The 14711-nt window shown below is 55.6% G+C and overlaps 1 protein-coding gene across 2 annotated transcripts in view; it reads right to left on the reverse strand.

Moving 5' to 3' along the window:
* Window positions 1-3247, reverse strand: part of LOC137335687 (serine/threonine-protein phosphatase 2B catalytic subunit gamma isoform-like) — a 73707-nt gene extending 70460 nt beyond the window's left edge. For both annotated transcript variants that reach the window (XM_068000982.1, XM_068000981.1), the window contains exon 1: window positions 3040-3247. In XM_068000982.1, the coding sequence (XP_067857083.1) occupies window positions 3040-3082 (43 nt within the window). In that variant the 5' untranslated portion in view covers window positions 3083-3247. The remainder of the gene's footprint in view (window positions 1-3039) is intronic.
* Between the last annotated feature and the right edge of the window lie 11464 nt (window positions 3248-14711).

Here is a 14711-nt window from a genome sequence, read left to right on the forward strand (position 1 = left end):
CCAATGTCTGTCTCTCTCTCTCCCTCCCTATCTCTCCTCCCCTCTAGTCACCCTCCCATGTCTCTCTCTCCCTCCCTCCCTCCCTCTCTCTCCTCCCCTCCAGTCACCCTCCCATGTCTCTCCATCTCCTCCCCTCTCGTCGCCCTCCCATCTCTCTCTCTCTCTCTCTCCTCCCCTCCCCTCTCGTCATCCTCCCATCTCTCTCTCTCTCTCTCTCTCTCCTCCGCTCCCGTCACCCTCCCTCTCTCTCCTCCCCTCCAGTCACCCTCCGTCTCTCTGTCTCTCCCCTCCCGTCACCCTCTCTCTCTCTCTCTCTCTCTCTCTCCTCCCCTCTCGTCACCCTCCCATCTCTCTCCCTCCTCCCCTCTCGTCACCCTCCCATCTCTCTCCCTCCTCCCCTCTCGTCACCCTCCCATCTCTCTCCCTCCTCCCCTCTCGTCACCCTCCCATCTCTCTCCCTCCTCCCCTCTCGTCGCCCTCCCATCTCTCTCTCTCTCTCTCTCTCTCTCTCTCTCTCCTCCCCTCCCGTTCCCATCTCTCTCTCTCTCTCTCCTCCCCTCTCGTCTCGTCGCCCTCCCATCTCTTTCTCTCTCTCTCTCCTCCCCTCCCCTCTCCTCTCCTCTCGTCGCCCTCCCATCTCTCTCCCTCTCTCTCCTCCCCTCCCCTCTCGTCGCCCTCCCATCTCTCTCCCTCCTCCCCTCTCGTCACCCTCCCATCTCTCTCCCTCCTCCCCTCTCGTCGCCCTCCCTTCTCTCTCCCTCCTCCCCTCTCGTCGCCCTCCCATCTCTCTCTCTCTCTCTCCTCCCCTCCCCTCTCGTCGCCCTCCCATCTCTCTCTCTCTCTCTCTCCTCCCCTCCCCTCCCGTCGCCCTCCCATCTCTCTCTCTCTCTCCTCCCCTCCCCCTCTCCTCTCGTCGCCCTCCCATCTCTCTCTCTCTCTCCTCCCCTCTCGTCTCGTCGCCCTCCCATCTCTCTCTCTCTCCTCCCCTCCCCTCTCGTCGCCCTCCCATCTCTCTCTCTCCCCTCCCCTCTCGTCACCCTCCCATCTCTCTCCCTCCTCCCCTCTCGTCGCCCTCCCATCTCTCTCTCTCTCCTCCCCTCTCCTCTCCTCTCCTCTCCTCTCGTCGCCCTCCCATCTCTCTCTCTCTCTCCTCCCCTCCCCTCTCCTCTCCTCTCGTCGCCCTCCCATCTCTCTCTCTCTCTCTCCTCCCCTCCCCTCTCGTCGCCCTCCCATCTCTCTCTCTCTCTCTCTCCTCCCCTCCCCTCTCGTCGCCCTCCCATCTCTCTCTCTCTCTCCTCCCCTCCCCTCTCCTCTCCTCTCGTCGCCCTCCCATCTCTCTCTCTCTCTCCTCCCCTCTCGTCTCGTCGCCCTCCCATCTCTCTCTCTCTCCTCCCCTCCCCTCTCGTCGCCCTCCCATCTCTCTCTCTCCCCTCCCCTCTCGTCTCGTCTCGTCGCCCTCCCATCTCTCTCTCTCTCCTCCCCTCCCCTCTCGTCGCCCTCCCATCTCTCTCTCTCCCCTCCCCTCCCCTCTCGTCGCCCTCCCATCTCTCTCCCTCCTCCCCTCTCGTCGCCCTCCCATCTCTCTCCCTCCTCCCCTCTCGTCGCCCTCCCATCTCTCTCCCTCCTCCCCTCTCGTCGCCCTCCCATCTCTCTCCCTCCTCCCCTCTCGTCGCCCTCCCATCTCTCTCCCTCCTCCCCTCTCGTCGCCCTCCCATCTCTCTCCCTCCTCCCCTCTCGTCGCCCTCCATCTCTCTCCCTCCTCCCCTCTCGTCGCCCTCCCATCTCTCTCCCTCCTCCCCTCTCGTCGCCCTCCCATCTCTCTCCCTCCTCCCCTCTCGTCGCCCTCCCATCTCTCTCCCTCCTCCCCTCTCGTCGCCCTCCCATCTCTCTCCCTCCTCCCCTCTCGTCGCCCTCCCATCTCTCTCCCTCCTCCCCTCTCGTCGCCCTCCCCCCTCCCCAGCTCCTCACCCCCCTCCCCCCCCTCCTCCTCCTCCTCACCTCCTCCTCCTCCTCACCCCCTCTCTCCTCCTCCTCACCCCCTCTCTTCTCCTCCTCCTCACCCCCTCTTCTTCTCCTCCTCCTCACCCCCCTCTTCTTCTCCTCCTCCTCACCCCCTCTTCTCTCCTCCTCACCCCCTCTTCTTCTCCTCCTCCTCACCCCCTCTTCTTCTCCTCCTCCTCACCCCCTCTTCTTCTCCTCCTCCCCTCTCACCTCCTCCTCCCTTCTCTCCTCCTCCTCACCCCCTCTTCTTCTCCTCCTCCTCACCCCCTCTTCTTCTCCTCCTCCTCACCCCCTCTTCTTCTCCTCCTCCTCACCCCCTCTTCTTCTCCTCCTCCTCACCCCCCTCTTCTTCTCCTCCTCCTCACCCCCTCTTCTTCTCCTCCTCCTCACCCCCTCTTCTCCTCCTCCTCACCCCCTCTTCTCCTCCTCCTCACCCCCTCTTCTCCTCCTCCTCCTCCTCACCCCCTCTTCTCCTCCTCCTCCTCCTCACCCCCTCTCTCCTCCTCCTCCTCCTCACCCCCTCTTCTCCTCCTCCTCCTCCTCACCCCCTCTTCTCCTCCTCCTCCTCCTCACCCCCTCTTCTCCTCCTCCTCCTCACCCCCTCTTCTCCTCCTCCTCCTCCTCACCCCCTCTCCTCCTCCTCCTCACCCCCTCTTCTCCTCCTCCTCACCCCCTCTTCTCCTCCTCCTCACCCCCTCTTCTCCTCCTCCTCACCCCCTCTTCTCCTCCTCCTCCTCCTCACCCCCTCTTCTCCTCCTCCTCCCTCCTCCTCCTCACCCCTCTTCTCCTCCTCACCCCTCTTCTCCTCCTCCTCACCCCCCTCTTCTCCTCCTCACCCCCTCTTCTCCTCCTCCTCACCCCCTCTTCTCCTCCTCCTCACCCCCTCTTCTCCTCCTCCTCACCCCCTCTTCTCCTCCTCCTCACCCCCTCTTCTCCTCCTCCTCCTCACCCCCTCTTCTCCTCCTCCTCACCCCCTCTTCTCCTCCTCCTCACCCCCTCTTCTTCTCCTCCTCCTCCCTCTCCCTCTCCCCTCAGTACCTTTCACCATCCGTCCGACGGTGTCCCTTGGCTGGACGGCCATCTTCCCCGCCGTGTCTGGGGCCCCACGCCGGGCGCTGCTTCCTCGAGTGCTCGCTCCCGGCTCCGGATGTCAGTGACCAGGCTCCTCCGCCGCTCTCCCTCAGGGCCCGGCCTCCCTCAGCTCTGCCTCTAATCGGCTTCCCTCCCCCTTCCCCCCCCCCCGGCCCCAGCCCCTCCCCCCCAACCCCACAGGGCCCCGCCTCCCCTTTTTGCTCCGCGCGCACTGCCCGCCGGGAATTGTAGTCCCGCCCGCCGCCTCCCAACCGGCGCCTAAAACCGCCTCCAAATCCCAGCCCGCCCCGCGCGCGCAACGCCCGCCGGGAATTGTAGTCCCCTCCGGGGCCTGCGGCGGCCAGCCCGGGGGGCCTCCTGGACTACAATTCCCAGGGAGCCCCGCGCCCCCTCACCTACTGCGCACGCTCAGCCACCAACTGCCTGCCTTGCTGGTTGCAGGAGGCAATGGTGGAGTCAGGAGGCAGGTCCCTCCTTTACCCCCTCCCCTCAAAACAGTCTCCTCTGGTGCATTTGGTTTTTGCAGATTGCTGCAATTGTTACTCTTTTTTTTTAAAAAAAAAATTTGATTTTAAAAAGCACCATCAGCTCAGTGGTTTGGCTCCAAACCTTTGGCAATTTTTGACGCACACGTCCGCCATTTCCCCCCATCGTCGCTGGGTCAAAATCCTGGAACGCCCAGCACCGAGGGAGCGCCTTCCCCCCCCACACACGGACCGCAGCGGCTCAAGAAGGCGGCTCACCACCACCACCACCACCTTCTCGAGGGGGCAACGAGGGACGGGCAGTAGATGCCGTCCTCGCCAGCGATACGCCCGCATCCCAAGAACACGAGCTCAACCTCCTCTGGAGCCATCTTTTGTTTCTCTTCCTGTCCCATCATTGCGCCCATCCCTCTTTTCATTTAATCGCTCCCCCTTTTTTCCCCCCCCCCCACCCCCCCCCCCCGGCTCTGTTTTCGCTTAAAAGCGGTTCAGATGGGCAGAAAAGTGGCAAATGGAATTCAATCCGGAGAAGTGTGAGGTGATGCATTTGTGGAGGGCAAACAAGGCGAGGGAGCACACGATAAATGGGAGGCTACTGAGAGGTGTAGAGGGACAGAGGGACCTTGGAGCGCATGTCCACAGATCCCTGAAGGTAGCAGGACAGGTGGATAAGGTGGTTAAGAAGGCATACGGGATACTTTATTAGCCGAATTATCTTCCACTTTGGAGGTCCCAAGGTAGAACGTGTCCGCAGGGTCACCATGTACAAGCTCCCCAGATAAAGGGGGCCGGGGGGGGGGGGAAGAGCCCCCCCCCCAATCCCGCTCAACGTCCCGTCCAGCTGGACCGTCCCCCCACCCACCTGTCCCAAGTGGAGAAGTTCCTGAGGAAGTACCCATTCGACCACAAGGCCGTCAAACAGCGGTCGACACGAAACGTTCTCAGGGTCCTGCAAGGAACGGAGAGGGTGGGCTCGATCGGTTCCTTCCCCGACCGGACGGTGGATGCCGTTTGGCAGAACGTCTCGTCGCTGGAACTGACCAACAGGCATCAGGCTATTGCCTGGACGGTGGCGAGAATGGCCCTCCCAGTGCGGTCCTTCCGACAGGCACGGAAACTCAGCGCCACCGCGAGCTGCCCTTGAGGCTGCGGCAGGGAGGAGGCCGTCGTCCCCCTCCTGATGGACTGCCCCTTTGCGCAAAGGGTGTGGAGAGAGATGCATTGGTTTCTGTCCTGGTTGATCCCCGACAGCTCGGTAACACAGGACGCTGCGGGACACACTGAGGCGCGGTGCGGCCTACGCAAAGGCTCTATGGGGAAAGGCCACCATCTCACCTTATATTGTACACCATGAGTCATGAGAAATACTGTGTTTGAATTGTAATAACGAGATGGCTTTTGTGTACAATCTGTCGTGTTTTGGTTTGAATTGTACTGGTTTTGAATTGTGATATTTACATTGAACTGTAAATTCCATAAAATAAAAAGCCAAGGCATAGAATATAAGAGCAGGGAGGTTATGCTCGAACTGTATAAAACACTAGTTAGGCCACAGCTCGAGTACTGCGTACAGTTCTGGTCACCACATTACAGGAAAGATGTGATTGCACTAGAGAGGGTGCAGAGGAGATTTACGAGGATGTTGCCAGGGCTGGAGAATTTTAGCTATGAGAAAAGATTGGATAGGCTGGGGTTATTTTCATTGGAACAAAGGAGGCTGAGGGGAGATTTAATCGAGGTATATAAAATTATGAGGGGCCGAGATAGAGCGGATAGGGAGGACCTATTTCCCTTAGCAGTGAGGTCAATAACCAGGGGGCATAGGTTTAAAGTGATTGGTGGAAGGATTAGAGGGGAGCTGAGGAGAAATGTTTTCACCCAGAGGGTGGTGGGAGTCTGGAACTCACTGCCTGAAAGGGCGGGAGAGGCAGAAACCCTCAACTCATTTAAAAAGCCTCCTTTGTTCCAATGAAAACAACCCCAGCCTATCCAATCTTTTCTCATAGCTAAAATTCTCCAGTCCTGGCAACATCCTCGTAAATCTTCAGCCAGAAGTGTCGAGTGGATGATCCATCTCAGCCTCCTCCCGATATCCCCACCATCACAGAAGCCAGTCTTCGGCCAATTCGATTCACTCCACGTGATATCAAGAAACGGCTGAGTGCACTGGATACAGCAAAGGCTATCGGTCCCGACAACATCCCAGCTGTAGTGCTGAAGACTTGTGCTCCAGAACTAGCTGCGCCTCTAGCCAAGCTGTTCCAGTACAGCTACAACACTGGCATCCACCCGACAATGTGGAAAATTGCCCAGGTATGTCCTGTCCACAAAAAGCAGGACAAATCCAATCCGGTCAATTACCGCCCCATCAGTCTACTCTCAATCATCAGCAAAGTGATGGAAGGTGTCGTCGACAGTGCTATCAAGCGGCACTTACTCACCAATAACCTGCTCACCGATGCTCAGTTTGGGTTCTGCCAGGACCACTCGGCTCCAGACCTCATTACAGCCTTGGTCCAAACATGGACAAAAGAGCTGAATTCCAGAGGTGAGGTGAGAGTGACTGCCCTTGACATCAAGGCAGCATTTGACCGAGTGTGGCACCAAGGAGCCCTAGTAAAATTGAAGTCAATGGGAATCAGGGGGAAAACTCTCCAGTGGCTGGAGTCATACCTAGCACAAAGGAAGATGGTAGTGGTTGTTGGAGGCCAATCATCTCAGCCCCAGGGCATTGCTGCAGGAGTTCCTCAGGGCAGTGTCCTAGGCCCAACCATCTTCAGCTGCTTCATCAATGACCTTCCCTCCATCATAAGGTCAGAAATGGGGATGTTCACTGATGACTGCACAGTGTTCAGTTCCATTCGCAACCCCTCAGATAATGAAGCAGTCCGAGCCTGCATGCAGCAAGACCTGGACAACATCCAGGCTTGGGCTCATAAGTGGCAAGTAACATTCGCACCAGATAAGTGCCAGGCAATGACCATCTCCAACAAGAGAGAGTCTAACCACCTCCCCTTGACATTCAACGGCATTACCATCGCCGAATCCCCCACCATCAACATCCTGGGGGTCACCATTGACCAGAAACTTAACTGGACCAGCCATATAAATACTGTGGCTACGAGAGCAGGTCAGAGGCTGGGTATTCTGCGGCGAGTGACTCACCTCCTGACTCCCCAAAGCCTTTCCACCATCTACAAGGCACAAGTCAGGAGTGTGATGGAATACTCTCCACTTGCCTGGATGAGTGCAGCTCCAACAACACTCAAGAAGCTCGACACCATCCAAGATAAAGCAGCCCGCTTGATTGGCACCCCATCCACCACCCTAAACATTCACTCCCTTCACCACCGGCGCACTGTGGCTGCAGTGTGCACCATCCACAGGATGCACTCCAGCAACTCGCCAAGGCTGCTTCGACAGCACCTTCCAAACCCGCGACCTCTACCACCTAGAAGGACAAGGGCAGCAGGCGCATGGGAACAACACCACCTGCACGTTCCCCTCCAAGTCACACACCATCCCGACTTGGAAATATATCGGCCGTTCCTTCATTGTCGCTGGGTCAAAATCCTGGAACTCCCTTCCTAACAGCACTGTGGGAGAACCGTCACCACACGGACTGCAGCGGTTCAAGAAGGCGGCTCACCACCACCTTCTCGAGGGCAATTAGGGATGGGCAATAAATGCCGGCCTTGCCAGCGACGCCCACATCCCATGAACGAATAAAAAAAAAACCTACAGGGCTACGGACCAAGTGGGATTCAGCTAGATAGCTCTTTTTTGTCCGGCCAAGGGTATTAAGGCATGTGGGGTTAAGGTGGGTATTTGGAGTTAGCTCACAGGTCCACCATGATCTCACTGAATGGTGGAACAGACTCGAGGGGCTAAATGCCACTTGTTGCCTCTTGATATACGCCACCTTCTCCTGCAAGAAAGCGGGACGTGTGTCTGGGTGATGTGCCTGTCATGGTTGAATAGCTGCCAGTGTGTGCAGCCTGTGAGTTGTGGGTGGGTGGCTTGAAACAGTGGTAATGTGTGAGGGTGAGAGGAAGCATCTGATTGGAGTTGAGTACTGATGGAAAGAGTTTGTTGGTATGTGGGTGATGGGGGTGTCGTGCATGGTGCAGTCGGTAGGAGACGCCACTTGAGAGTTGACCTCATTCACCTTGACCTCTCATGTTAAAGCATTGAACTTCTTCCTGCACTGCATCCATGTTGATGATGCTGTGTGTCTGGCATTGACTTCATCCCCCGCTGCCTCCCACTGCCTTTTGGATATATATCTGGAGGGCCTTTTCCCCCCCGAGGGTATAGGATGCCCCTCCATCTGTCCACCTCTTGTATCAAGGCCTCTGGTGCATCAGCAGAGAACCTTGGTGCATGCACTCTCGCAGGCCTGGTACAAACTCAGATCGGCAGATTGGTGAGATCTGGAGCGCAGATTGGAGGATGTGGGATTTAGTGGTGCGCAACCTTTATTCAATGTTTTAACATAACTCATCAGTGGGTAAACACAGGGACGGGACCTGCATCTGTGTTTTACGTGTGCGATGTCTGATCTCCGTTCAGACAGCAGACTGTTATTTTTTTAGCAAATAACAGGTACCGGCTACCTTTAAGAGATTTTAAGAGACAACCTCCCTTTAAGAGATTCGGGCTCCCCCTGCTGGTGAAAAGTGCGCATTTCCTTGAATTGTCGTGTCAGTTTTTAACGCTGCTATCGGGTAAGTCCTCAGGCAAGACAAATGTCTCGTCCTGCCTGTGCAGGAAACACCGGGCGCGGGTTAGTCAGGGATCGCGCTACCCGCGCCCAGTTTTGGGCGTTAACAAATTTAAACCCCCCTTCCCCCGTGGGCCGAATGGCCTCCTTCTGTGCCGTAAATTTCCCTGCTCTCTGACATCTCCCAGTTCTGACGAAGGGCCGTCGACCTGACACGTTAACTCTGTTTCTCCCTCCAGCGGACTCTGCCTGACCTGCATTACCTGCTTTTTATCTCTGAGCCCCAGCCGCTGCAGCACTTTTGCTTTTGAAAAACAAATGGTTGCCTCGCAAGGCTCATCAGTTGCAAAAAGCGAAACACTGCGGATGCTGGAAGCCTGAAATAAAAGCAGAAAATGCAGGAGGAGCTCAGCAAGTCAGGCAGCGATCAGCGGGGAGAGAAACAGAGTTTAACGTTCGAGAACCTTTTCGTCAGACCCAGTGTTTCCCGTTTTCATTTCAGCTAATTAATGCATTTGCATCTAGAAACACCCGCCCGATCCCAAAACTAAATCGTGAGGAAAATGTATCTTCACACAGTGCTAACAGCGGGAAGCACAAGAGGCAGGTGTGCCTGAGAACGGCCCTTCTGAGCAAAATAAAACACTTTCAGAAGCTGTATTTTTGCTGCTTAATAGATGTCACATAATTGCTTGGCATAAAACACGGCCGTGACTCGGACTCTCAGAAACTCATTTTAAATGTTTCTACCTGAAGTTGAGACACAGCAGACAACGGGAGAATTTAGTATCCGATTGGTTCCTGGCCTCCGACATAGCGAGAATCATCACCGAATCGTCGTAAGGGCCATTCGGCCCATCGTGCCCGTGCCGGCTCTTTGAAAGAGCGAGCCGATTAGTGCCGCTCCCCCTGCCCTTTCCCCCCCGTAGCCCCGCAAATTTTCTCCCTTCGAGTGTTTGTCCAATTCCCTTTCGAAAGATACTATTGAATCTGCTTCCACCGCCCTTTCAGGCAGCGTTCAAGTTCTGATGGACCTTTCGAATGATCTGACTTGTTCGTAGGCTCGAGGGGCTGTCAGGCCTACTCCTCTTCCTATGTTCTTATGTTGATACTGTTAACCTCGAATGCCGATGAGTGGAGGTGATTTTTTTTATTAGAAAACGCCGACCGGCTGAGATGAAGCATCTGGGACAATATCGCCATCTGTGAGAGATGTCCTGTGCGTGTCCTGGTGTTGAGATTACTCAAAGCCAACCGTCGGAGACCTGGCCGAGACTCGGAATTCCCCATGAGGGGAAACCAGGGACAGTGGAGATGGGACACCGTGATATGCTGCGGGTAAACAGAGCTCAGGTTACAGGTCAGCCATGATCTGGTGAAGTGGCAGAACAGGCTCGTGGGGCTGAATGGCCTCCTCCTGTTCCTGCGTTCTTCCTATCGTATACTTTATAAAGGCAAACCTAGTGTGATAAGTGAGGGGGCTCCAGGAGCTGACTTCAGCAAGTCTTAAAATGGGGCAGCAAATGATGGGAGGGGGGATGAGGGAAGGGAAGGGGATCGAAGGAAGGGGATGAGGGGAGGGAAGGGGATGAGGGGATGAAGGGAGGGGATGAGGTGAGGGGAGGGAAGAGTATTTTCTAAATGGCGAGAAGCTCGGAACTGCGGGTGAGCAGAGAGATTGAGGGGTCCAAGTACAGAAATCACTAAAAACTCGTGGACAGGTACAAAAAATAATTAAAGAGGCGAATGGGATGTTGGCCTTTATCTCGAGAGGGCTGGAATACAGAGGGGTGGGAGTTCTGTTACAGCTGGACAGAGGTTAGACCCCATCTGGAGACTGCGTTCAGTTCTGGGCACCGCATCTCAGGAAGGATATATTGGCCTTGGAGGGGGTGCAGCGCAGATTCACCAGAGTGATACCGGGGCTGAAAGGGTTAAATTACGAGGGCAGGTTGCATAGACTAGGCTTGTATTCCCTCGAGTATCGAAGATTAAGGGGTGATCTAATTGAGGTGTTTGAGATGATTAAAGGATTCGATAGGGTCGATAGAGAGAAACTATTTCCTCTGGTGGGGGAGTCCAGAACAAGGGGGCATAACCTTAAAATTAGAGCCAGGCCGTCCAGGGGTGATGTCAGGAAGCACTTCTTCACACAAAGGGGAGTGGAAATCTGGAACTCCCTCCCCCAAAAAAGCTTTTGAGGCCGGGGGTCAATTGAAAATCTCAAAACTGAGATGGATATTAAGGGTTACAGAACCAGGGCGGGTAGAGGGAGTTAAGGTACAGATCAGCCATGATCTGATTGAATGGCGGAACAGGCTCGAGGGGCTGAATGGCCTCCTCCTGTTCCTATGAGTAGATGTGATGATTGTAAACAATTTTACAACACCAAGTTATAGTCCAGCAATTTTATTTTAAATTCACAAGCTTTCGGAGGCTACCTCTTTCCTCAGGTGAACGATGTGGAAAACCCTTTTCCACATCGTTCACCTGATGAAGGAGGAAGCCTCCGAAAGCTTGTGAATTTAAAATAAAATTGCTGGACTATAACTTGGCGTTGTAAAATTGTTTACAATTGTCAACCCCAGTCCATCACCGGCATCTCCACATCATAGATGTGATGAGGGGATGTGATTAGGGGACGGGTCTCCCTTTACCTTACCTCAGTGAAGAGGTGAGGTGCAAACCTCTGTTTCTACAGAAGGAGGAGTTCGATGGGCCGAATGGCATCCCTCAGCTGCACTGACGTGCGATCTTTCTCTCGATTTTATACCTGTGGGTCAGTTTTCGAGCCCGCGGGCCGCCTGTTCCTCTGTCCGTGCGACGTGGAGGCAGGTTATCGAGGATTGATGTTGTTCCACTCTGGGGCCTCTCTCCTGCCCCAGGCTCGGTTTCGCAGGGCGGCAGGAGCTGGTCACTGTACCTCTCCCATTCTGCAGCCCCTCCTGACGCTGCCTGGCGCCGAGCAGCTGGGAAACTGGTCCATCAGCAGCTTCTCTGGCCCTCTGGTGCCGCCAAGTGGCTGATGGTGTAAATTACACCTCAAGGCAGCAGGACTATCCGTCTGGGCCCATATCCCCCAAATGTTTTGTGACCCTCTTCCCTTCTCCTCTCCTGATTCCAGGCCGGGGTGGAGCTCCGCTGGCACTGGAGGCCCTCGGTCACCGAGCGGCCGTTCTTCATAGGGTGAGCGCCTGCAGCTATTCGACTGCAGGAGGCATCAGTGGAATGTGTCCAAATTTGGACACTGCTGACTTCCAGAACATCATCTACCGCTGTTTGCTTTGCTTGAGAAAAGGAGCCTCTTGGGATTTATTTAGCACCCTGTCCCATCTCTCAGCGAACATCTTTAAACACATCGACAACCTCATAGTTACAGCGTGCCTCGCAGATAGACTCAATCCCAAACCGGAGCGAGGGGGACACTGCCAAAGCCTCAGCTTTGGCTCAGTGGGTCTCACCCTCGCCTCCGAGGCAGAAGGTCGCGGGTTCGAGCCCCCACTCCGGAGACTTGAGCCCATAATCCAGACCGACATTCCCAGCGCCAGTACTGAGGGAGTGCTGCACTGTCGGAGGTGCCGTCTTTCGGATGAGACGTTAAACCGAGGCCCCCGTCTGCTCTCTCGGGTGGACGTAAAAGATCCCACGGCCACTATTGGAAGAAGAGCAGGGGGAGTTGTCCCCGGTGTCCTGGGCCAATATTTATCCCTCAACCAACACCTAAAAACAGTTGATCTGATCATTTATCACATTACTGTTTGTGGGATCTTGCTGTGCGCAGATTGGCTGTCGCGTTTCCTACATTACAACAGTGACTGCACTTCATTGGCTGTGAAGCGCTTTGAGACGTCCCGAGGTCGTGAAAGGCGCTATGTAAATGCAAATTCTTTCTTTTTGTAAAGTCTCGTGTTTGATGAGTGACTGGATGAAAGAGGGAAGTCAAAAGGGGAGGGCATAGGGAAAGATGACTGATGGCTTAGCCATTGATAGAAGTGGAGAGGGTTTAGGCAGGGTTATTGGTTTGAGGGAGGGGTCGAGGGGGGTGCAGGGAGTGACTGGAGATCGGCGGCGTGAAAGGAGATGGGCAAACAGGGGTGAAGCTCAGTTTGGAGTCAATCAGCACCCTGGGTGGAGTCAAGGAGGTGATAATTGGGGTCAGGGGAGGGGGGCTTTGGTTCTGTCCAGATGGGGCTTTGCGAAACCCCAACTCATCCACAGCTCAATATCGGACAGGCTACCAGAGCAGGTCAGAGGCTGGGTATTCTGCGGCGAGTGACTCACCTCCTGACTCCCCAAAGCCTTTCCACCATCTACAAGGCACAAGTCAGGAGTGTGATGGAATACTCTCCACTTGCCTGGATGAGTGCAGCTCCAACAACACTCAAGAAGCTCGACACCATCCAGGACAAAGCAGCCCGCTTGATTTGGCACCCCATCCACCACCCTAAACATTCACTCCCTTCACCACCGGCGCACAGTGGCTGCAGTGTGTACCATCCACAGGATGCACTGCAGCAACTCGCCAAGGCTTCTTCGACAGCACCTCCCAAACCAGCGACCTCTACCACCTAGAAGGACAAGGGCAGCAGGCACATGGGAACAACACCACCTGCACGTTCCCCTCCAAGTCACACACCATCCCGACTTGGAAATATATCGGCCGTTCCTTCATCGTCGCTGGGTCAAAATCCTGGAACTCCCTTCCTAACAGCACTGTGGGAGAACCTTCACCACACGGACTGCAGCGGTTCAAGAAGGCGGCTCACCACCACCTTCTCAAGGGGCAACTAGGGATGGGCAATAAATGCCGGCCTCACCAGCGACGCCCATATCCCGAGAATAAATAAATTAAAAGGCGGCTGGGCAGCCCAGTGACAGTCGTGGGTGAAGGGTGGTAGTGAGGGAGGGGGTTGGGGGGATTTTGGGGGTTATCAGTGCGGCTATGGAACCCGACCCCACCCTTAGTGATAACGATAGCGATAACTGACCCGGTGCTGCGTTTCATTTACACCCTGGCCCGCCCACTGGCAAAGTTGGCACAGTGCCCGCAAGGGCTGGCTCGACCAAATTTAACCGGGCACACGTCCCTCTCCACCGTCCACCTCCCCGTTTTAACAGGGAGAGTGACCGGTGACGTGATGGGCCGAGGAAGCTGGGCCGGGGGGGTGGGGCTTGAGCAATTCCCGGTGCGGCCAGCAGCTCTTAAAGGGCTGCAGGAAGACCACGTGGAGGAAAGGAAAACGGCCAGAAGCAGGAACCTGCGGAAACCTTCAGCCCTCTCGAGGATGTCTCGGAGAGCCCACATCAGGGGGTGCAGTGCCGGAAACACCTAATTAAAGGCAAAGGCCAACGCCACTCCGACGGAGGCATTTATATAGCGCCTTTAATGTAGTAAAACATTCCAAGGCGCTTCACAGGAGCGATTATCAAACAAAATTTGACACCGAGCCACATAAGGAGATATTAGGACAGGTGACCAAAAGCTTGGTCAAAGAGCTAGGTTTTAAGGAGCGTCTTAAAGGAGGAGAGAGAGGCGGAGAGGTTTAGGGAGGGAATTCCAGAGCTTAGGGCCCAGGCAGCTGAAGGCACGACCGCCAATGGTGGAGCGATGAAAATCGGGGCTGCGCAAGAGGCCAGAATTGGAGGAGCGCAGAGATCTCGGAGGGTTGTAGGAGGTTACAGAGATAGGGAGGGGGCGAGGTCATGGAGGGATTTGAAAACAAGGATGAGAATTTTTAAATCGAGGCGTTCCCAGACCGGGAGCCAATGTAGGTCAGCGAGCGCAGGGGGTGATGGGTGAACGGGACTTGGTGCGAGTTAGGAGACGGGGCAGCAGAGTTTTAGAGAGCTGAAGTTTAAGGAGGATGGATGATGGGAGGCCGGAGAGGAGAGTATTGGAATAGTCCAGTCTGGAGGTAACAAAGGCACGGATGAGGGTTTCAGCAGCAGATGAGCTGAGGCAGGAGCGGAGACGGACGATGTTACGGAGGTGGGAGTAGGCGGTCTTGGTGATGGAGCGGATATGTGGTCAGAAGCTCATCTCAGGGTCAAATAGGACACCAAGGTCGAGAACAGTCTGGTCCAGCCTCAGAGAGTGGCCGGGGAGAGGGATGGAGTCAGTGGTTAGGGAACGGAGTTTGTGGTGGAGACCAAAGACAATATTCAGTTGGTGGAAATTGTGGCTCATCCAGGACTGGCTGTTGGCCGAGCAGTGCGACAACGGACGGTCCTAACAAAAGCCTTGAGCTGTGCGTTCGACAAAAAAAAGTCTTACAACGAACCAGAACGCATCATTTTAAACAGCGAAATGTCTCCGTAGTGGAGAGGATGTCCTTTGGATCCTTGCAGAAAGCCGCTGCCACTTCTGGCTCCTGGACATTGGGACTTGCCCGGGTTCTGGGAGCTTTGCC

The sequence above is a fragment of the Heptranchias perlo genome, chromosome 20 (assembly GCF_035084215.1).
Source record: "Heptranchias perlo isolate sHepPer1 chromosome 20, sHepPer1.hap1, whole genome shotgun sequence".
Classification (NCBI taxonomy): Eukaryota; Metazoa; Chordata; class Chondrichthyes; order Hexanchiformes; family Hexanchidae; genus Heptranchias; species Heptranchias perlo.